The sequence below is a fragment of the Calidris pugnax genome, unplaced genomic scaffold (genome assembly GCF_001431845.1).
Source record: "Calidris pugnax isolate Ruff unplaced genomic scaffold, ASM143184v1 scaffold431, whole genome shotgun sequence".
Lineage (NCBI taxonomy): Eukaryota > Metazoa > Chordata > Aves > Charadriiformes > Scolopacidae > Calidris > Calidris pugnax.
In genome coordinates, this window is record NW_015091459.1 from 36,212 (window position 1) to 59,691 (window position 23,480).

At 46.3% G+C, this 23,480-nt stretch overlaps 1 protein-coding gene across 1 annotated transcript in view; it reads right to left on the bottom strand.

Annotated features, from left to right (window-relative positions):
• Positions 1-23,055, bottom strand: part of RFX2 (regulatory factor X2) — a 37,041-nt gene extending 13,986 nt beyond the window's left edge. The window contains exons 1-9 of the mRNA XM_014961640.1: positions 23,024-23,055; positions 21,684-21,790; positions 18,712-18,801; positions 17,615-17,694; positions 15,991-16,255; positions 11,473-11,547; positions 4,439-4,620; positions 1,418-1,537; positions 185-300 (exon numbers count right to left, since the gene is read on the bottom strand). Coding sequence (XP_014817126.1) covers positions 185-300; positions 1,418-1,537; positions 4,439-4,620; positions 11,473-11,547; positions 15,991-16,255; positions 17,615-17,694; positions 18,712-18,801; positions 21,684-21,782 — 1,027 coding nt within the window. The 5' untranslated portion in view covers positions 21,783-21,790; positions 23,024-23,055. The remainder of the gene's footprint in view (positions 1-184; positions 301-1,417; positions 1,538-4,438; positions 4,621-11,472; positions 11,548-15,990; positions 16,256-17,614; positions 17,695-18,711; positions 18,802-21,683; positions 21,791-23,023) is intronic.
• Between the last annotated feature and the right edge of the window lie 425 nt (positions 23,056-23,480).

Genomic DNA, 23,480 nt, shown 5'->3' on the forward strand with positions numbered 1-23,480 from the left:
TAGAATATATACTGCATAAGATATTATATATATTATTATACCGTATATAATATAGATATTATATATAATCCTGTAGATTAGAAAAGCAAACAAACGCAGAACAGCCAGGGATGCTGGTCAAGACCTTCCTTAAAGTTATAAGCCAAGATATGAGATATCTCACACATGAAGGTGGCCTCCTCACCTATGAATTGCTGATGGTGTTGGCTTTGAGCAGCCACCGATTGCTCCGGCGTAGCGTGGGGGTTGCTGTTGGAGCCACTCTCTGCCATCCCATCCATCTTCTGAGCAGGCCGGTACCTAAAGGGAGAGGGATGGGATTGACACAGGCAGGAGCAAAGGAGTACACGGCGTTTGCAACACAGTCACGTGGACTTTTGGGTACATCATGGCCAACATGAGGTTACGGTGAAGGCCAGCATGGTGAGGGCTGACCATTTCTATCACCTACGTAACTGGAGGGGGGAAATGAGAACCTCCTTTTGAAAAGCATCCCCTAAGACAGAACGAAAGGGGTTAAGAGTTTGCTCAAGGTGACATGAAAAAACCAAGAAAATGAGAAGCAGAGTGGTTGCCAGAGAGCAGGCTGTCTTAGGAGCTGACTTTTGCATTTACTTTCTCTTTAGAAAGAAGCTGAAGAAATAAATTCTTCTGCTGCTTCTTCACTCCAGCAGGAACAAGAAGCATTTGTGCTTCCAGGAGACAATTCCAAATTCCTTTGCACATTGAGTTTTATATCCAAAATTACTCAGCCACAAGACTAACCACAGCACTACTTAAGTTGCTCTGTTGCACACACACACAAAAAAAATCACAACAAACCCCAAACCCCACCCAAGGACAACACACAAACCCCCAAGTCCTTTACACTGATTTGGCACAAATCACTCCATGGCCAAGGTCCAAACACAGCTGGGTCAGAGGAAGGCAGTGAAGAGCTGCACGTAGAGTGGGGTGTTCTCTGGAGCAGGGGGCAGATAATGGCTGTTTCATAGAATCATAGAATAGTTTGGGTTGGAAGGGACCTTAAAGACCATCCAGTCCAACCCCCTGCCATGAGCAGGGCCACCTTCAACTAGACCAGGTTGCTCAGAGCCCTGTCCAACCTGGCCTTGAACACCTCCAGGGATGGGACATTGACCAGAATTGGGTTTGGACCCTTCTACTACTCTGAGGGGCAGTGACTCGCAGCCCCTCTTCCACTGACCTCTCCCAACACGTCCCTTTGCTCCCAGCAAAAGCCTAGTCCCGGGTTTGGACCCTTCCACTACTCCGAGGGGCAGTGACTTGCAGCCCCTCTTCCACTGACCTGTCCCAACATGTCCCTTTGCTCCCAGCAAAAGCCTAGTCCCCAACTGGGCTCTGTGGCATTTTTTGGGAAGGGACCTTGTCCACGCCAGCCCTGAGGAGCACCTACCTCTGCTTCTGGTGGATGGGCTGCTGCCTCATGGCCATGTACTGGGTGTCCTCCTGCAAACGGTTCAGCGGAGACTCTGGTTTTAGACGGATCCCATAATAATGGTATTTGGAGTTTCCCCTGGAAGTACCAGCGTTGAAATATTGCTCAGGGTGAGTTGGTCAATGGAAGGGACATCGTAGCCCCACAGTTTACTCTTAGGCTTGTTTTGACCATACACCCTACTCACAGCACACAGCCATTTGCTGCCAAGTGCTATTTGGACGGCTGAACTAAGGAACTAAGGAATGCCATCATCCCCTATAAAATTTAAAACCACGTGTCGCAAAGTTCAGTGACATCCCCGGGTAAAACCCGGCGAGGTTTGTTCCAAGTAACCCATGGAAACCAGAGAAGAGGAGAAAAGTGCTACAACACAAAGTGTTATTAAACAGAATGACAGAAAGGCCTCAGGGGACACTTTGCTATTTGATTAGGGCTTAAGGAGTCGTTTTTTCCATCAAAACAAACTTCCATCTTTATCTAGACTCGGATAAAACAAGCCTGACTGAACAGGCAACTATGATAAGAAAAATGTCTTTCTGTTGCCAGCACTTTCACAGGGATGGCAACAGGCTTTGATGTGGCTTTGTTCTTGGAGTTTCTCATTTTTGTAGCTATTTTTGTAAAAAAGGAAAGCTTTTCACGAGCAGAAGAGGCTGTAATTCTTTTTCCTTCACTGGTCGACAAAGCTGCTGTGATGCTCCTTACGGAGAACGTCTTTCCATCCCATTAGACAGAGGTGTCAGTGAAAGTTTTTTCCACCTAACTGGAATTTTGCAATCCCCAAGTGCCTGCTTTTGGGAGGGAGAAGGCAATTTTGCAGCCATGGATACATGACGACAGAATGGCCAACTTGGCTTTAGCCAGTTCAGCACTAACAAGGGCTGAGTCCTCAGCAAGAGAGGAGACCCAGATTGGGAGCAGCATCCAAGGCTCTGGAGCCCTTTACTGGGGACACTTAAACTTCATTTGCCGTGTCACTACGACAGGGGCTGAAGGCACCTTATATCCATTGAATTGAAACCCATTCAAATCCTTAAATCCATTGGAAAATTATATAAAGGAAATTAAAGAGGGGAATAATTGTGAAAGAATTAACCCCTTCTTCCTGGCTGGGGGAATTTTCTCTTGGAATCTTTCAGTCTTTGCCACTGTCACCAAAGGGCTTTGCACACACTGAGTGCTCAGGGATCAAGTGGGCTTCAACCACGTCTTAAGTGATTTTAAGTGCCTGCAAATTAAATAACGACTGCATTTATAATCGAAATGAATGAATAAGAACATAACAGTGGACAGCTACTTCCATATTTATTGAGGTTTACTGTGTCCATTCCAGCCTGCACAAGTGGGGTTTTTGCTTGTTTTTTTCTTTAATCCTTGATGGGATGAAAGAATTGCACATTTGCAATTTTGAGTGGGGTTTTTCTTGTTTGTTTTTTCTTTAATCCTTGATGGGATGAAAGAATTTATCTCCTCTGAAGAAATTATTGCAGAGTTCTTGAACAGAAATCCAGAGATCCCAACTCTCCCCTGCTCATCCTATACATTCCAGCTGTGGAAAGCCCCAGAAACATCTGGGTTTGGTCTTGTTTAGAAGCCCAAATATCTAAGCTTGAACTCTCCTCTGAGGAAATTATTGCAGAGTTCTTGCACTTGAACAGAAATCCAGAGATCCCAACTCTCCCCTGCTCATCCTATACATTCCAGCTGTGGAAAGCCCCAGACACATCTGGGTTTGGTCTTGTTTAGAAGCCCAAATATCTAAGCTTGAATTTCATTATAAAATCATATACAGTCAGAGCAATTGCTGTTTCTCTAGTGTATTAGCTACTTTTTTAAAAATAGAAGCTGGGATAAAAAGCAAACTCAGCTGTGCAAGGTGTGCAGAGACTCCGGATGCCACTTTGAAGGATACACATGTAATTACAGCAAGTGTAGCTTCTTCTGTTATGCTTTTGTTGTAACATCCTGTGGATCTTTGATGTTTTAAAAGAAAAAAATGCTGTCACAAGATTCAGCCTGCTGCTTTGGGGAGTGAAGAAACCAGCCATTGACACCTGTACAGCTGCTCTGCATCAAAGACCCGGGCACGGGTCCTGTTCCCATCTGTGATGGAGGAACTTTACTGGACCCAAAGGGAGAAACCATTTCACTACACCAGAATTTTGGGCTCAGCAGCTGACAGCAGCAATGGTGAAAATGAGTCACTTCATCTTTTTGAGACAGTAATGGAACGATTAGAAAGCTAGGTTCGAATAAAATATTCTTAGGCTCCTTAGGAAATGGACTCAGACCAAATTCCACTGTGTGGCTGAACGAGGCGCTGCCATCAGAGACCTGGAGCATTGTCGAGCCTCTCGCACCGCTGATTCAAGGTGAGAAAGCAGCTTTGCCTCACACAACACAAGGAAATTACTCGTGGGTCTCAGAACAGCATTTTTTTTTCCCCACACCACCATGCTGGGTTGTTTCTGTAGATCTCAGAAGACAGACCTGCACCTGCTAAACGATGCTCGGGAGGTTCTCAGTATCCGTGAGGGAAACTGTAGGACTTTTTTTTTTTTTTTCCCCCTATTTAAATGTAGAACCATAGAATCATAGAATGGTTTGGGTTGGAAGGGACCTCAAAGATCATCTAGTCCCAACCCCCCTGCCCTGGGCAGCGACACCTCTCACCAGAGCAGGTTGCTCAAGGCCCCATCCAGCCTGGCCTTGAACACTTCCAGGGATGGGGCATCCACGACTTCCCTGGGCAACCTGTTCCAGTGTCTCACCACCCTCAGAGTAAAAAGTTTCTTCCTGAGATCTAATCTGAATCTTTTTTCTTCCAATTTAAAACCGTTTCCCCTTGTCCTATCATTACCCTTCCTGGCAAAGAGTCCCTCCCCAGCTCTTCTATAGGCACCCTTCAGTTATTGAAAGGCCGCTCTAAGGTCTCCCTGGAGCCTTCTCTTCTCCAGGCTGTAGATTCATACCAACCTGGTTCCCAGGCGGCGAGTCCTCAGCCCCATGAAGACGGAGCGGATCAGTTTTCCAAAGGAAGCAGCATTTACTGGATCCAGTTTGTGCTCCTGGCAGTGCCGCAGGTAATGGTTGTAGAGAGAGCTCCTGGGAAGGCTGACGCCTTCCGCCGTCTCGTAGTTGTCCAACAACCACTGGAGCTTTAGGTATGGAAAGCATAAATAAATAAAGAACACATGAAAGTCTAAAGAGGGCTGGAATGGGCTGCGTCAAAGAGCATCAAGGTTTAAATTCCTGGAGAGCCCGTCGGACATTAAGAGTTCGTGAGAACTTAATTTATCTGAGTTAATTTATAGAACTTATGCCAGCTGTTCTTTTTTTACAGGTAAAAGGCGCCCCCAAAGGTAATAACCCAACAAAAATGCTGTCAGATTTTGCACAAGCATTAGACCATAGTCCGCCTGCCACCTCAGGCTCCACCTCGCATTCAGATGAATTCCTGCAGAGCCAAAATAAAGCTATGTTTTCCGAGCATAAAGATGTTAGGAACTTCATTTCTATTGACTGTTTGGTTTGAGTTTTAAAAACAAACCCTCAGCAAAAACCTAGTCCTTGTTCGATGCAAGGCTGGCTCTTTAAGGACAGAAAAGTTAAGATACTGCCTATGAGGAATGAATTTTAGGAGCCCCAAATATGCTGCAAAGGGTTTATTAATTTGAATGGCACGGCTGGAACGGTTCCCTTAACAATAAAACTAACGGTTACCAAAGCAACCTTAAAAATCTGAGGGGTTCCATCTATTTTTCAAAATGTACTGTCTGAACTCCTTCCGCCATTTCTGTTGATTAAAGTTTGCAATTAGATATAAATTACTTATACCCCACCGATGTGAACGGGCAGGTCCCACACACAATCTCAGCACCAGAATTAAAATGCAGAAAGACAAAAAACCCAATCTCCTTTAATTGGCCAAATGAGTTCAGCATCAATAAAGGAAGTGTTATACTAAGTGAATTTTTGAAAGAACTAGATGTACAAATGGACTAAAATCAATAGCTTTGGTAAAAGCCCTTTTATTGTCATTATGGACCTTTGGGATTAATGTTTTCAGGACTTCCCTCTCCATCCCTGCGTGCACAGGAGGCTCAGACCCACCAGAAGCTGCTGTGCTCACACCAGAGCTGGGGCAAAACACACTCAAGTTATGGATGCCAAAATATTAGCCACCTCATCTCCTTACAACAATTAGTTCAACCACATATTGTAATTAAGCACAAACTTAGTCTAGAGATTACCAGGACTGAACCATGCCCATGGATGGTCTATGCTTAAGTCCTCTCTGCCCATACTCCAGTAGTTAGCTCTTTTTCAGGTTATGGATGCCAAAATATTAGCCACGTCATCTCCTTACAACAATTAGTTCAACCACATATTGTAATTAAGCACAAACTTAGTCTAGAGATTACCAGGACTGAACCATGCCCATGGATGGTCTATGCTTAAGTCCTCTCCACTCATACTCCAGTAGCTAGCTCTTTTCTACCCTTTTCTCTTGGGGTCCCAATTCCCCACTACATCACTAGAGTTTTATACCAGTAGTTCTGTGAAAATACAACCTGAAATGTGCAATGTGCCCATACTCCAGTAGTTAGCTCTTTTCTACCATTTTCTCTTGGGGAAACTTTGGGGTCCCAATTCCCCCCTACATCACTAGAGTTTTATACCAGTAACTCTGTGAAAATACAACCTGAAATGTGCAATGACATCTCTGACACCTCACTCCATTGATTTATTTTCAGTTCACGTCTTTCATCTCCAATTTTGCTCTCACACAAAGGCTTTTTAGCACCTCTGAATGTCTGTTCCGTGGTTACCATTCACGTATCCAAATTTAAACTTCTACTACTGAAACCCAAGTTGTAGAGTTAAAACGATTTCATTCATTAGTTGGGTTTGAGCCAAAGCAACCATGAATTCCAATCATAGGATCACAGAATCACAGAATGGTGACAGTTGGAAGGGACCTTAAAGATCATTGAGTTCCCAACCCCCCTGCCCTGGGCAGGGACACCTCCCACCACACCAGGTTGCTCCAAGCCCCCTCCAACCTGCCCTTGAACCCCTCCAGGGATGGGGCAGCCACAGTTTCTCTGGCCAACCTGGGCCGAGGTCTCACCACCCTCGCAGCAAAGGATTTCTTTCTAGTATCTAATCTAAATCTCCCCTCTTTCAATTTAAAACCATTCCCTCTCATCCCATCACTACATTCCCTGATCAAGAATCCCTCCCCATCTCTCCTGTAGACCCCTTCAGGTACTGGAAGGCCGTTATAAGGTCTCCCTGGAGCCTTCTCTTCTCCAGGCTGAACACCCTCAACTTTCTCAGCCAATCTTCATAGTAGAGGTGCTCCAGCCCTAGATCCATCGTTTTTGGTGGCCTTTGGAGCAGAGCATGGGCTGCCACAGCTGGAAGAAGAAAAACCTCTTGACCATTTTACCCTCTCTGTCCCGCTTTTCCCTGAGCTGCTTGTCACCTTCCCACCTTCCCCCAGTTACACATCACCCACGACGCTGTTTGAAGTGGTTTTCCACAGAAGAAGATCTTTCTGACCTCTAAACCCTACGGTCCCAAGAGGTGGTGGTTGCTAACAATCCACGTCCCTTCCTGCCCTCCTGTGTAGAAGGAGCAGCCCTGGGCAGCCCCCAGGCACCGTTCTCTAGCCCTGAGCCCCCCTTGCCCGTTAATTTATCTCTAATAAAAGTGGTTTTGGCATAGAAGACCGGCAGGAGCTCAGCTTTTAAGAAGTCCACACCTGTGCTAATTGTGGCCCATCTCCTGTATTTAAAAAATTAATGATTAAGAAGGTTCTTTTCTTTTTATTTAACCATTTATTTTATTTATCCTATGGGTGATACTGAATGTGGGTCAGCTAATCATTTTCTACGCCTCTTCTAACTCCAAGCCTTAAAAAAAATAAATAAAGCTACATGTTATTATGGAAAATTGAGATATAGGTAAAACCCTCTCAGTTACATTTGATCCTGGACGTTTTCAGTCTAATCCCAGATGTTTCTAGAATATTCCCTTCATCTTCCAGCTTTCTTTTTCTGCAACTATCTTTTTATATTCCTTTAAACATTACAGAGTTTCACAATATGAACTCCCACTATTGAATTAGAAATTCACAAAACGCACAAAAGAGCTTAAAAAAAGAAATCTGTCAGAATAGAAATAATTTTCAAAACATTATTTTGCTCTTCCTGCATTAGTAACAGCAGACCGGGCACTTACAATGACAACATTAAAGATTCTTTCCATTTGCATCCCTTATTCTGTTGACTTTTTGAATTTGGCTCGGTCGTGACAATGACAAGAAATTCTACACTTTCATTTCTGTTTATATTACAATCAGGTTCCAGTAAAACCACTGAGCAGCATCGTGGGCACTTCAGGGGAACATTTCCATCTCGTTTCTGTTTAACTTTATTTCTATTGACAGTTTGTTTTGATTTATAAAAAAAAAAAAATCATCTTTAGCCTGTCTTTCTCCATCGAGCAGGAGATTCATCCATCACTAGGTCCTTACATTCCTCCCCAAGCCAAAGAAGAATTATTCCCTTTAATAGCTTTCCCTTTAATAGTTTTCCTGTTTCTCTCAGTCTCATTTTAGGTGTTTCCACCCAAACACCATTTTGGGGTAAGATCTTTTCCTTGAGGGAAAAACTCCAGCAGCACCTGCCTAAGAGCCCTTCACCCACAGGGAAGAAGTCCAGTGGGTTTTTTTTTGGGGGGGGGGTGTATTTTGGTTTTGGGGTTTTTTTTATTTTACAGGCAATGAGGGAAAAATACATTTCCCCTTACTCCTTAGTGCTGGGGCCATCTAGGGGCTGCAGGACCTGAGATTGACATAATTTCATTTATTAATATTTACTTTCAGCCTTGACAAACCACAGTCACCTCCTGCTTCACTTTCTGGTTCCAATGTGTGTCCAATATCATGTGTCAGTCACACATTATTTGGGAAAGGTTCTGTTTGGATTTTTTGGGTCTTTTTTAAACCTAAAGAGGTGGAACTGCAACATCCCAACAGCAGAAACCCTTGAACCATTGAACATGTGCAGAGGTACAGCGCTGGACACTCATGGGGTTGTCCCACACATTGTGGTTGGGAGCAACCTCTGGCCGTCTCCAGGCGGTGGATGCCCCATCCCTAGGAACATTAAAGGCCAGGTTGGTCCTGATCTAGTTGAAGATGTCCCTGCTCATGGCAGGGGGGTTGGACTAGATGGCCTTTGAAGGTCCCTTCCCACTCAAACCATTTAGAATCATAGAATTGCCTGGGTTGGAAGGGACCTTTCAGATCGTCGAGTCCAGCCATCAACCTACCACTGAAAAAACCCATCACTAAACCATATCTCCAAGCACTATGTCTACCTGTCCTTTAAACATCTCCAGGGGTGGTGACTCAACCACTTACCCGGGCAGCCTGTTCCAGTGCTTGATAACCCTTTTGGTGTAGAAATTTTTCCTAATATCTATCCTAAACCTCCCCTGGTGCAACTTGAAGCCACAAACGATGACTCTGTGATTCCACTCCAGACTTCTACTCAGATCAGGGCTCCCTTCCAAGGGAGGCCAGGTCCCTCATTCCAGAGGAATAGGACACTCAGCCAAGTCCTGGATGAGGCTGTGCAGCCTCACTGGGACATGGCAATGACCCTTCTCCAGCTCTGAAAAGGCATTGCCTGATGTGGTTCTGTCACATGCTGTGTTTCCTATGGGCACTGCTGGGACCATCGCTTCCTCGCTATTCCCCGTGCTCCGGGAAGGCAGAGCAAGGACACTGGATGTGCACGGGGCAGCAGATGCCCCTCCAGTTTCCTTGGCTCAGGCTCTGCCCCTTGGCAGAGGGAATTATCAAGCCCTGGAGCTGCCCCAGGCAGCAGCACGTTGCTTGTGTCTGGACTGACATCCTCAGCAGAGAGCTGATGTGCACACACATGCTCAGCAAGGGGTTTATTTGCTTTAGAATTTGTAAGAGAACTTAAGCCTTATGCCAAACTATGAACCACGACCTGAGAAGAGAGACATTATGTTCTTTACTTCTACCCTGCAAGACAAACATGGGGAAGATCTGATCATAGAATCATAGAATCATTCAGGTTGGAAGAGACCCTTGGGATCATCGAGCCCAACCATCTCCCCTACTCTACAAAGTCCTCCCTCACACCATGTCCCTCAGTACCCCATCTAAACGTCCCTTAAACACAGCCAGGGATGGGGACTCCCCCCCCTCCCTGGGCAGCCTGTTCCAATGCCCGACCACTCTTTGGGTGAAAAATTCCTTCCTAATGTTCAATCTAAACCTCCCCTGTTGGAGCTTGAAGCCGTTCCCTCTCGTTCTGTCACTAATTACCTGTGAGAAGAGACCAGCACCAACCTCTCTACAGTGTCCCTTCAAGTAGTTGTAGAGAGTGATGAGGTCTCCCCTCAGCCTCCTCTTCCTCACACTAAACAGTCCCAGCTCCTTCAGCCGCTCTTCATATGATTTGTCTTCCAGCCCCCTCACCAGCTTCGTTGCCTCCTCTGCACTCGCTCCAGCACCTCCAGATCTCTCTTGGATTGAGGTGCCCAGAACTGGACACAATACTCCAGGTGTGGCCACCAGTGCCGAGTACGGGGGACAACCACCTCCCTACTTCTGCTGGTCACACTATTTCTAATACAAGCCAGAATGCCCTTGGCTTTCTTGGCCACCTGGGCACACTGCCCAGAGGCTGGACCAGAGGCTGGATCCATCCCAACTCCATCCTGCACCCCCTGCGGTCAGATGAAATCTCTTTTCTACCTTTGCTTTCTTTCCTCTGCCCTCTTCCTGCTTTTTTTTTCACCACAGCTCACCCTGTCTTACTCCCCTCTGTCTCTCTCTGCACTGAGATGAAGAAGAAAAAATCTGCAGAGCAAGATCCCCCTTAGAGAAATCTGCACAGCACGGGACAGGACGGATGCTCTGAGATCCTCAGAACAGGAACTACCAGCCTCATCCTCCAGGTTTGTGTTTCCCCAACTACAACAAGGAACCTTCCATTTCCAGAAGCTGAAATAAGGATTCAGCTCAGCCAGGAGCCCTGCCACGGAGTTCAGCACCAGCTTAAGAGAATCACAGCATTAGGTTTAATGCTCCTTTTCATTTTCTCAGGCTGGTTCTCTAGGGTGGAAAGGGCAAAGCTTTTTTTTTTTTTTTGCAGGACCTAAAAATGACAACAGATCTGCCCCCAAAGGCAAAGCAAAAGGAAATCTGTTAGGATAAGGAAGCCCCACGTTGTGCACTGTGAATTATCAGTGCAGGACATGCTTCAGCCTTAATGCAAACCACAACCAAGTCAAGGCAAGTCCGACAACTTCACCAGGGGTTGAATCAGACCCTTCAAATCTCACCCAAGCGTGTGCTCACCCTCAAGTGTTACTGCATGGGAGCCACAAACCACGGTGCAGGAGGCCCAGTAGAAGAGTGGGAACTTCACACAAAGCAGGGAATTTGTTGGCAAAGTGAGAAGAGCGAGGTCTAGCAAATGGGTTTAGCACAGCATTGGAACAGTAAGGGCTTCCCCAGGCACAGAGAGAGGCAACAAAGGCACTGGCAGGAGCAGCTTTGGGCACATGGTATCTAAGGGACATCTGTCATAATTCACTCCGAGTTATTACTCTCAAATTGCAAGTTATTTTCCAGCCATCTTGCAACTCCAGTGAAAGGCAAGAACTTCCTTAAACGTGTTTATCTAACTGCCAGCAATTTCCATTGCAAGGCGGATGAAATAAATAAACACAGGGCAGAGGCAGTTAACAGAATCCAGAGCATCTCACAAACCAACATTAACATCGTGGCACTTTTCTGCAGATTCTTGTTTCTTGGGAATGGGGCTGCTTTGGGGCAGCCCAGCTGAATCCCAGGCTGCTTTGAGTGGCTCGTGCTGTCAGAATATACCTAAAGGGTGACAAATAACGGTCCTACCAAAGCAGGAAAGAGGTTGTAAATTCTGATTGTAACTTACATGGCTGTTGAGCAAACTGCTTTTGTGTGATGTAATCCCTTCACTTTTTTGTAGGTTTTCAATCGCCATTTCAAGCTAAAGAAAATGTGCACAGGGCAAAAAAAAAAAAAAAAAAAAGGAAAAAAAAGAAAAAGAAAGGAAATCAGATAGTTAGCAACAGCCAGGATTATTATATCTTTATTAATATTTGAATGATTAATGCTTTATATCAAGCTTGTGAAAAAGAGGCAAACAGATGAGGCACAGTCCTGATGGGATGAAGCTGCAGGGATGTTATCGCATGACATGCAGGTGACACCGCGGTGAGAATCCCTACTGGGGGCAGAGAGCAAGACCAGGGAGGGTGTGATCTTCCACTATATCCATCACCCAGATATATCAAAAAGAAGCAGTTTTCCTTCTCGTTTCCCCTTCGTGCTAGACCAAACCACCACCAAACTGCAGCAGGTCGAAGAACTGCTATAGAGAAGGTGCGTTTTACTCAGATCTTCCAAGGAAAATTGGGATTAATTACTTTGGTGCTTATTATTTCTTAAAATTTTGACAAAAAAGACCAACTAATGGCAACTAAATAAAATAAGGGCACAAGGAGGGCTGATGCACAGACTGTATAAACTGGAATAAGCTCTTGTTATCATTTCTTAAAATTTTGACCAAAAAAAACCTAATGGCAACTAAATAAAATAAGAGCACAAGGAGGGCTGAGGCACAGACTGTATAAACTGGAATAAGCTCTTATCCAAGAGCTCTTTGCTACTGAAGAGCACTGCAAAGGGACACTGAAGGAAGAGAAGAGGTTTCAATGAGGTGACCTTCTTCCCACCAAGCCAGGCTGGCACAGCTGGGTGCTACTTGTGCTCATTTCCATCCATCTCAGAGCTCCTGCAGGCAGAGCCATGGTCCCTGAAGAGCCCCCTTGCTTTCCTCAGTCTGGTTTCTCTGCTAAACCCAGCCCAGCTACGGCTCCTGCCTTAGCCTGGACCCTCTCCTGGACCCTTCTTGTCTTCTCCTTCCTGCTGCTGGGGCTCTCTTGGCAATCTCTGACAAACTGCTCAAAGGATGCCTGCTGGACCCAGAGCTCTAGTGCTCCTCAGCACAAGCTTTTTGCAAGTGAGGAAGGGAAAAAAAATACCCCACACCAAAAAAACCACCCCAACCTTAAGGGGCTGGCAGGAGCAGAACCTGCTTTTTCTCTCCAGCAGATGTTCTCAAAGCCCTGTTATCTGTGACCTCTTGGTGCAGGCAGGAAAAGGCGGCACACAACAGTCAGCAAAACTTGCTGCTATCTCTAGGATCTGTGCTCATTTAAGAGCAGGGTCCTGCACTCATCTGGAGGCACTTGCACAAAGCGTCGCATCTGCACGATGATCTGTCTGCAGCCACTTCACATACTGGTTAGCTCCCATATTGGTTAGCTCCCCCAACTCCAGTTTGCAGCGACTCACAGCGTGGTGAAGATAATGGTAGAGATAAACCCAGTCATTTACAAAACCCGGCTCTGGCAGGAAGGTGACAGAACAGAACAAATCACATCTGAGGCCTGAAGTAACATCCCACCACTGAACGTGATGCTCTGTCCAAGCACCCCCACCACGCGTCCCTTGGTTTCTGTCCAAAAGCACCACCACTTCTCAAAAAGTCATCAGTGAATTAAAACAAGGGTCAGTCTATGACCATGCATCAGTAGTTTTTTGAGAAAACTGTCACACCGTGATGTGTCAGGGGGAAGCAGAGGCTGATTGCTGAGGCAGCCTTCAGGAAATGAGTCAGTGTTCGAGGGAGACACCGTTTCCTTCCTCTCTTCGAGGAGGTGCCCCTTGAGCAACACTTCCCCAAGCACAGAAACTCCACCTGCCCTTCTCACGTTTTGCTAAGTGTCCCATACAAAATCTGCAGAAAAAAAAAGCTATTGCAGGGGAAAGACTAAAAGCTCTTAAGCAGCCCTGCACAAAGGCGAGGAGCTCTGAGGACTCACTTAAGGGAGGTCTTCAAGGATTTCCTCTCTTGTTATATCCTCATTTAAATGAAGATTAATAGTGCTCCGTGGCACAGCCACTGAACGGGACTGATTCATGTGCTGATTTAGCCCTTTCAATGGAGCTGAACATCATTATTCCAGCAGATAGGGAAGACGGGTTTCTTTAAATATTTGAAGATTTTATTTTAGTGTACATAGTCTTTACCCAAACATCCCTCAACCTCCTCAGGCAGCTCTTACACCACAGCTAAATTCTGAAGCACTCCCTCATTCCCCGTCTCCTCTGAAGACACTCTCCCTGCTTTGGAGGTCTCAGAGCAGCTCTGCCTCAAGCACTCAACACCCTCCAAACCCTCTCACTTCCCCGTTCCTTGCTGCTGCCTCTCTCATTGCCAAGCCCTCGCTTTGCTGGCCACTTTGACATCCACCCATCCATCCATCCATCCATCCATCCATCCATCCCTCCCCTCTGCACTACACCCCGAAACCACACGCAAACCCCACGCCTTCCTTGGCTACCTTCACAGGAGCTGTACTTCTCTTCTCTCCATAGAGCTCTTAATCCTGCCCTGCGCCTTCCTTGGCTACCTCCACAGGAGCTGTACTTCTCTCCATAGAGCTCTTAATCCTGCCCTAAATACATTTTGCCAGGACTACAGCCTCTCCAGCCTCTTCAACACCAGCCTTTCCTATTCTCTAAGCAAAAGAACAACAAAAAATAATGTTCCTACCCATGGATTTCATTCAATCAGTGCTTTCCTTTCCACTATCCATCCACCCATTACTATGGGAAATTCAAAGCAGTTTTCATGGCTCTGCTTTATCCCCCTCCGACCCTGGTCTGTGCTGAAAGAACTGGAAGCCACACATAGACACATCCTTATCCTGTCTTCCATCCACTATTTCACCCTTGAGCCCCTCCACAAGAGCCACAGACAGTTTGTGTTGAAACACCTTCAGAAGGTTCATCCTTACATGCAACAGAGGGAATTTATTTCAGATGCATTTTCAGAAAGGTCACTTCCTAAATTCTTTTTTTTTGCTGACCAGCTTTACCTCATGTGATAGACAGCTACAAGCTAAATCTGTTCACGGGACATTTCTGTTCACACATATTCTACTTGGGCTTTTTACACCATGGAAATTTAAAAAGAAAGACCCCCAAAAAACCACCCCAAAAAACAAAACCCAAGAGTAAGGTTGTGCAGCTTTGCAAGAGGAATCACACGCAGGCGACAAGATCAGCTACTTCCTTCAAAACAACAGCCTGAGTAAAAATCAGAAGATGGTCCAATGCTAGTTTTTAACTATGAGCAGTTAAAATACACACACATAATTCTCACGCGAGAAACACACCCCAGCTAACCCAGATGCATCTGTCCTTTTCTCTTCCACCCAAATAAAGACTTTTCCTCTACTTCTACCTAAGGCAGAGCACATTTACTCCAGGATCAAAGGCAACCTTTCAAGGCATAAAGATTCAAAAAACATGAAGTCTATACTCTAAAACTCAGTGGGAAAAGAAAGTACAACCAAACCAGCCAGATTTTCAAGAGTACTCAGCAGCAAAGGGCTCCTGGTTTTCTCCCTGGGTGGTGCTATTCACATTTTAAAATCTGGCCACACCGGCTGAATTACACCTACATTTGTAATTATGTTTACATACAAACTTATAAACACACATAAGTCAGTCTGGGAAGGAAGGTGAGCCATGTCCCAGAAAACCAGCTCCAACCCACTCCTGGCAGCAGCCGCTCCTGAGGCGGGGAGATTCCCAAGGAAAAGCCCTGGGAGCTTCTGGCTGCAGAAAGGAGGGTTGGGGTGAGTGATTGTACCCCCCGAGTCCCACACAGCTGTACAGCTGTGCTTCCAGCACCCTGGCACCTCGCTTGACACTCGGAGGGACATGATTAAAAGCAATTAGAGCTCTAAAACATTTCTGTTTGATGAGTATTATCCCTAAAATACATTTTCTGTAACATATGGCACAGACAGAATACACAATGGTGTAGGAGATCCATACAAAGACTTTTTGATCACTGTGCATTTTGGCATGATCAGCTTGACAAATTTTATGTGCTAATTATCCACTGTGTTAATAATGGATTTTTCAGGTGTCCTTGTAATTAAAAATATCTTTATACATTTCTTTGTTTTGGATAAGCCAAGCCCCATGTTCATATGTTATACTTATTAGAAAATGTAAATATAGACAATTCTTTTGAATTGGAAAGCCAAAACATTTTGCTCGGGGGGAAAGAGCCAAAAACCCCGAGAATTTTCTCTTCTCTCCATGCTGTGTAATTTCAGTGATCTGCTCAGAAAGTCTGTCAGGGCCCATCAGCAAGAGAGACATTCCAAACTCCTGTTGAAAAATATCTGTAGTACACCAGTGTCTATTCTCTCCCTTGCACTTGCACGGCATGTTATACAGACATCTAGACAGTGGGAACGACAGCAAGTTTCATTTTCTGAAGGTTTTTCAGTTCCCTTGGAATAATTCCTGGCCCCCGAGCTGCAATATCTGCAGGGCTACATACCGTTGCTGGAGAGGAGCGTGAAGTATGTGACAGGGAATGTCTAGTGTTTTCCATCCCCCCATGAATGAGATAGGCTCCCGAGCCGGAGAGGATCGGACTTCCCCCAATGTCCATGGTGATGCCCACCATGTTGTGAGAGGGAATGGCTGTAGGAGAGGATGCCGCTGTAGTCACCTGAGCTCCACCTCCCTGTGGTTCAAAGTAGGATGCTGCGCTGCTGGGGGCGTAAATCTGAGCTTCGGTGTTGTAGGAGTAGGTGGCTCGTCTGTCAAAGGAAGAAGAGGGTCAGAAGGTTGGGAGGAGCCTGCAGAGATAATCTCACAGAACAACAGTTCCCACAATCTGGACCACCCTTTTAAAAAAAAAAAAAAAAATTGACTCCATTGTTAGTGGGATTTCATAGAATCATCGAACCTGTTGGGTTGGAAGGGACTTTCAAAGGTCATCTAGTCCAACCTGCCTGCAGTAAGCAGGAACATCCTCAACTAGATGAGATTGCTCAGAGCCTCATCAAGCCTGACCTTGAATATCTCCAGGGACGGGGCCTCCAGCACCTCTCTGGGCAACCTGGGCCAGTGTCTCACTACCCTCATTGTAAAGAACTCCTCAATGTCTAATCTAAACCTACTCTGCTGTAGCTTAAAAGCGTTGCCCCTCATCCTGTGGTTACAGGCCATTGCAAACAGTTCCTCCTCATCTCCTGTAGGCCCCCTTCGGGCACTGGAAGGCCACTCACTATAAGGTCTCCCTGGAGCCTTCTCTTCTCACTATAAGGTCTTCCTGGAGCCTTCTCTTCAAGCTGAACAACCCCTTTGTTCCATTGAAATTGAACTCTGTGCTGTAAAAATCAGCACGTTAATTGTGACAATGTTAATCAGTCCTGTGAGGGGCCTGGAGCAAAGGCCCACAGCCAGAGCAGAGACCAGGAGCTGCTCTGCAGCCATGGCAGCAACCCTGGTGGAGAAGGCTGAGAGCATCCCAGAGGGCAGCAGGGGATGCTCAAAGCAGGGGGTACGGCAGAGAGGAGGAAGAGGAAACCTTAACCCCCCCCTCTTCTTCCTCTACCAGTTACGCTCTGCCTCCTAAAGCCACCCCACCTCACCACACAATGGGCAGAGGAAAACCCTGGGCCATTTATGTAGCAGGATTCCCTGGAGAACAGCCCCTCCATGAGGAAAACACCTCCTCCGAGGGTGGAGTCTGGCTGAAACTACCCCCGTGCACACAAGGGGGTAGACTGAACATTAGGACTGAACATTAGGAAGGAATTTTTCCCAGAAAGAGTGGTCGGGCATTGGAACAGGCTGCCCAGGGAGGTGGTTCAGTCCCCATCCCGGGCTGTGTTTAAGGGACGTTTAGATGGGGTATTGAGGGACATGGTGTAGGGGAGGACTTTGTAGAGTAGGGTAGATGGTTGGACTCGATGATCCCAAGGGTCTCTTCCAACCTGAATGATTCTATGATTCTAAGGGAGCAGGGGAAAGGGTTGTTCCTCCTCTTCCTCCCTTCAACAGCAGGCAGTGCCAGCAGCAGTGCCCGGGTGGAAGGAGCCAGGGAGAAGCCAAGGGCTGAACCCAGCTGGGAAGGGAACAGGGCTCTGCTCCAGCCAACAAGAGATTCTTACATGGTTCCATTGGTATAAACAGCTTCTCCTCCTTCCACATACTGGACCTGGGATGGATATACGTGCTGCACGGATTGCACCTGGAACAAGCAGCATCAACTCGAGTTACGGGTATGTTACTGCCAAGGAACAGCAGGAGAAATTGCATATTACATCCTTAAACAACTTTCAACCTTACCTTGACATTTAGGCTTTTTAAAAGAAAAAAAACCAAGAAAAACAAACCAAACAAAAAACCCCACAGGCTTAGGAATCCCAAAGGACCAATTTATTTTAAAAGGTCATATTAAAATAAATAAATAAGTAGTTCCTCCATGAGCAGTGGAAACAATGGAGCTGGGTTTCCTCCGCACACACGTCTCGGGGCTGGTTCTCCACTGACTAATAAGGGTGAGATCACACTGCAGCCTGTCCTTCAGAGAGAAGGTTGGCAGCATCCCTCTGCACCCCAGCCCCCCTTTTTCTTCGGTCTGGGGGGGATATACTTGCCCTCTGTAAAGTTGGTGTTGGTTTTTTTGTTTTTTTTTTGAAACTGAGCAACCAAATAAAAAATTGCTAGAGGAAAAAGTCAAGAGAGTCAGACTCACTGTCCACATGAAGCAGCACCACATATGCCTGGTTTCTTAGGAAACAAGGACTGCAAAAGGCAAAATTCAGGTAAATAAAAACACTTGCACAGCTCTCTGTCACCTAACCTTTCTCTGAAGCCACACGCAGTCAGTACGTTTATTTGTGTGATTAAAAAAATCCCTAACACCATGCCTCTAAAAAAATCTTTAGAGAGGAGGACTGCTTTTAAATGGCAATTAAAAGCATCCATCAAATCTTCAAATGTATGAAAGGCAACTGCTACAGTAAACATTTTTTCTAAACTTTAAATATCTCGAGAGTTTCTTTCTCCATCAATCTCAGAAAGGAAGAGAGAGATGGAAAAAGCTGCTCTCTCAGTGATCACCAGTTCTCTAATTGCACACAACTCTCTAATTACGATTTTTCTAAGCAGGTATCTGGCACGGTTTCAAATGTCAGGTGGGATGTGGGGTCCTGTTGACACGGGGGTCCCTGTGTGGTTGTCTCACCCTGGAGATATTTATTACCTGTTGTGGAACCTGCTGGACTCTGGGCACAGAGATCTGCTGCATCTGCGCTCCTTTGGGAGCGGAACCTGCTGCTTGGACCAAAACCCTCTGAAAGAAGAAGAAACAGCAACAAACACTTACTTTCAGTCTGTAACAGAGTTAGGATTCTCTTTCAAATTTTCATGGAAAGCTTCCCCTCTGCTCCTGAGGCAGCAGTACCCTTTGGGTACCTGTGGTCTCTGTCCTTCCTGTGTAACCTGCACTGGACACCAGCCCAAGCTCAGAAGCCTGAACCTGGGAAAAGCTGGATCCACGTTTTCTGACAGGGATCATCTTTTAAGTCTCCACACAAGGAAATAACAGCAAATGGTTGATTGATGAGAGGAGCTCAACATGAGGTTCAGCCACAGCTAAAGAAGAACCACTCCTCACACCTTCACATTTTCCTCCTACAGCTGCAAAGCTCCTTCTCTCACGGCTGCCATAACAAACCAGGCTCTGCCTCCTGCAACCCCAAATCGCTCTCTCCAAGGCATCCCAGCCCTTACAGGTTCTACCAGCACCAAAGCCCAGATGGTTCTGTGCCACCAAGGGCACAGAAATGCTTTGTGTTGCCTTACGGTGGTCAAATCTGTCCTCTCCCTCTCCCCTGTCATTTCCAGCCCGGCATTCAGTTTGAGGATCACCTGGCATTCAGTTTGAGGATGGACACACACCTCGTAGAGTGCTCAGCACCTTGCAGATACAAGAAAACCAAGTGTGGGGCCATGGTGCATGGAAAGAAAGGATTCAGCAAGGCCTGTGGGAACAGAGCCTGGGATAGAGGCACGAGAGGAAGGAAGGAGACACTCAAGCCAAAGATCACTACGGCCTTTTAACTGATGAGGACCTTCTCCGAGGAGACAGTCACCCTCTGGGGCTTGAGTCTTTAAAAATACCCAGAAGACTGGGCCAACAGAACAAAAACTGCAAAATAATGCCACATGAATACTAGAAGAGACCTTGCCAATTACCAGCCACCTTATAGAATCATAGAATCATAGAATGGTTGTTACCAGCCACCTTATACACATATATTGACGATTCTTAGCCCTCTGACACCCTCCCAACACATATATTGATGATTCTTAGCCCTCTGACACCCTCCCAACATGCCCTTTGTAACCAGCCAGAAATTCTATTCTAGCAGAATTATAGGAGCGTGGTAATTGCTCAGATTTCTAGGCACCCTCTACCACACCAGTCCCCAGGTGACCTTCAGTAAGTCTGGACACACTGGAGATCCTGCTGCTGAGATAAGGACACATACACTTAATTCCAGCCATCACTTTATCTCCTTTTCTCTCCAAAAGAGGCTGTAACCAGTACACGATGGGAACATGAAAAGCCCTTGTTCAAGGCAGGCCTCAGATAATTCCAGCCATCACTTTGTCCCTTTTTCTCTCCAAAAGAGGCTGTAGCCAGTACACGATGGGAACGTGAAAAGCCCTTGTTCAAGGCAGGCCTCAGAAATGCCACCCACATTGAAGGCTCAGAAAGATCCATTCCTTTCTCCTATTTTTTACCCATTTTCTCCCCATTTTTACCCATTGCTTTTCCAAGCGACACATCTCCTTTGGCACAGCTGCCCAGCTCAGCTACTTGTGGAATTTGTCACTGCCTAGCTAATTGCTCCCACTGCCTTCCAACCCCCAAAATCAACCATCCCCAACCTGGAAGATGAGGCTCTCCTGTTCATACAGCCTTCGCTCACACTGGAAGGTAGACCAGTGATCGACAACACCAAAGGCTTCCTCCTCACACCACTCATGCTGCCAGTAGTTCATTCCTAGTGTTTTGTTTGTGCTGCTGGTGAGAAGGGAAAGCTCTGGACGCTCCTCCTCTTCAGCAATATTCCATGATCCTCTGGGTCTTCCTTAATCCATGGAGTTCCACTCAATAGTCCATGTCATGATGACAGCACTGCCAAAGGCTGGACAGGTAATTTCATAATCCAAAGCCGATGGGTCTTCCCAACTTCTTGACTGTGTTGTCACAGTCAAATTCCCACTAATGACTTATGATCCCTACTGATCAGCGATACCCACATCATTCCAAGAGAAACAAGAAATGTCCCCCAGAGCAATGGAAGATGGGAAGGCTGGAAGATGACCACAAGCTGGCCAACCATGCACCGAAGCACACACTGGGAATGTCCGAGTCTCCTGGCGAATCGAATGCTCCTACTAATTCACAATTTTCAATTGTTCCTTCTCATCAGCATCCAGTGGCAGCTACTTCTGCTCACTTGGGAATCAGAGAAGGGTGTAGCTAAGTTACACCCACCCATCCTCTTATCCCTCCAGCTTCCTGTGACAGAAACTTCTTCTAATAGTTCCCCAAATGGCATAAAAAGCATCCAGTTTTACTTAACCCTTCCCGTTTTGCACTGGGTAGTTTTCATTCATCAGCTGAAGTTATCATTTCTGTCCTATCAGGAGACTTCCCAAGTGCATTATATTCATGTATATGAATCATGAATCATAAATCCCTCCTCCCCAACTTAAAACACGGGGATCCACCTACCAAAGGAAGAGCCCTCCACCCTCTCCATTAGCACTGCCCCACTCTTCCCTGCTGAGCTCAGTACCTGATTTGCAGAGTTGTCTTTAAAGGACAGTTTCATTTTCTCCCGCTTTTATTGACACATCAAATAATGACAAAGGATATTGCACTGAAGCAAACACCAAACTGGCATGAAATTACTTCCTTGGGGAGCTAAGTTAAAAATTTAAATCCTGTGTTTTAAAGCTTACTTATCTGTAGGGCGACCACACAAAATATCGAAGGCCTTTATCAACACAATGTCCAGCAACAGATTCTCCCCACTACCTTCAACGAGCTGATTAAAAAACCTCTCCCCCTTATAAAAACCCTGGATTAAAACACATCTGCCAGGAAAAGAGGTCTCTTCTCCATGGAAACGGCATTCCCAGCTGCGCATACGTTACCTGCTGCGAGGCTGGCACGGGCTGCACTACGGGAGCCTGGGCAGAAGTGTGAAGTGTCACAGAAGCTGTTGAGTCTGATCCACCCTCCGGACTCTGCATGCTCACTGCTGGGGAGAGCAGAGCACCGTCAGGAAGGGAAAACACAGCCCCACACCCCAGCAAACGCCCCGGGGAACCCGCGGGGAAGAGGAGCAGAATCCCAGTGGAAGATCCAGGGGAAGCGCTGGGAAGGAAGGTAGCTGCCTTCCTACACAGAGGAGCCTTTTTAGTCTCGTAGCTAATTTTAAGACGGTATTATATTAAGAAAAAAAGAAAGTTGCACAATTGTTCCACAGAAAGGAGAGGGAAGGAACAGAAAATGCACTTCTAAATATAACCGAAAAGTAGCATTGGAAAATTATTGTGTCACAGTGAAGATATCTTGAGATCTGGAAGAGTAAGAGCATGTTTTAAAAAATCATTTTTTTCTGCCTCTCTGCTTTATTATGTTTTAACTACTGCAAAAAAGATAATAACCAAATCTAAGAACATGCCTGGAGCTTTCATTTGGAAAGTGAGGTGGTCACTTTGGGTTTCTAGAATACATTTCATATATTCATGGAATAGTTTGGGTGTAAAGGGACATTTAAAGGCCATCTATTCCCACCTCCTGCCCTGGGCAGGGACACCTTCAACTCGATCAGGTTGCTCCAAGCCCCCTCCCAACCTGGCCTTGAACCCCTCCAGGGATGGGGCAGCCACAGCTTCTCTGGGCACCCTTGGCCAGGGTCTCACCATGCTCATTGCAAAAAATTTCTTCCTTAGATCTAATCAAAATCCCTAACCCTCTTCTAGTCTAAAGTCATTACTCCTTGTCCTATCACAACAGGCCCTGTTAAAAAGTTTGTCTCCAGCTTTCCTGGAGCCCCTTTAGGTACTGAAAGGCCACAATAAGGTCTCCCTGGAGCCTTAGCCCTGTTAAAAAGTTTGTCCCCAGCTTTCCTGGAGCCCCTTTAGGTACTGAAAGGCCACAATAAGGTCTCCCTGGAGCCTTCTCTTCTCCAGGCTGAATGTCCCCAACTCAAACGCTTTCATTTGGAAAAGGGGGGTGGTCAATTTGGGTTTAGAATCACAAATAGCGGAAGAACAGCGATTGAACACCATTTTAAAACCCTCAAACCACCCCCACAAAGAAACACCTCTACTCTCCCTCCCATCTGTGTCCTTGCCCCAAAATCCCCTCAGCATCACCAAGGTCCCAAACCCAGACACACCATCGCCCTCTGGTCCTGTTCCCATGGTGCCACCCTACGGGACTGATGCCCTCAGCACCATCAAGTCCCCCAAGTCCCCTCACTCACCCAGTGTCACTCAGGAAGCATCCCAAGGGCCAACGAGGGGATGTCCTGGGGATGGTGAGGTGGCAGGAGAGCTGGCCCTCCAGCCCCTGGGGCTCCTCACCCCATGAGGGCACTGTCCCCCCCTCCCCATGTCTATCCCCTGGGGGCCATGGGGCACGTCAAAGCCCAACCACCCCAGGGACACCAAGGTGACACTGTGATGGTGCTTTGTGAGAGCAGATAATTTCATCTGGGGTTTTTTGATGTAATATGGAGGGGTGGGGGAGCCCTTTTTTTCTCAGTTTCTTGTGAAATTTCCTGTTTAAAAAACTATTTTCGGAGGGTTTCTGCTGTCACTCCACAACCAAAAGATTCAGAAACATCCAGATTTTGAGCAGTGTTATTTCTCCTTTCTCAGTCTCGCTGCCGAGTGTAACACGGCCTCCAAATAACGGTGTGAAATCTTTTCTGTTTTATT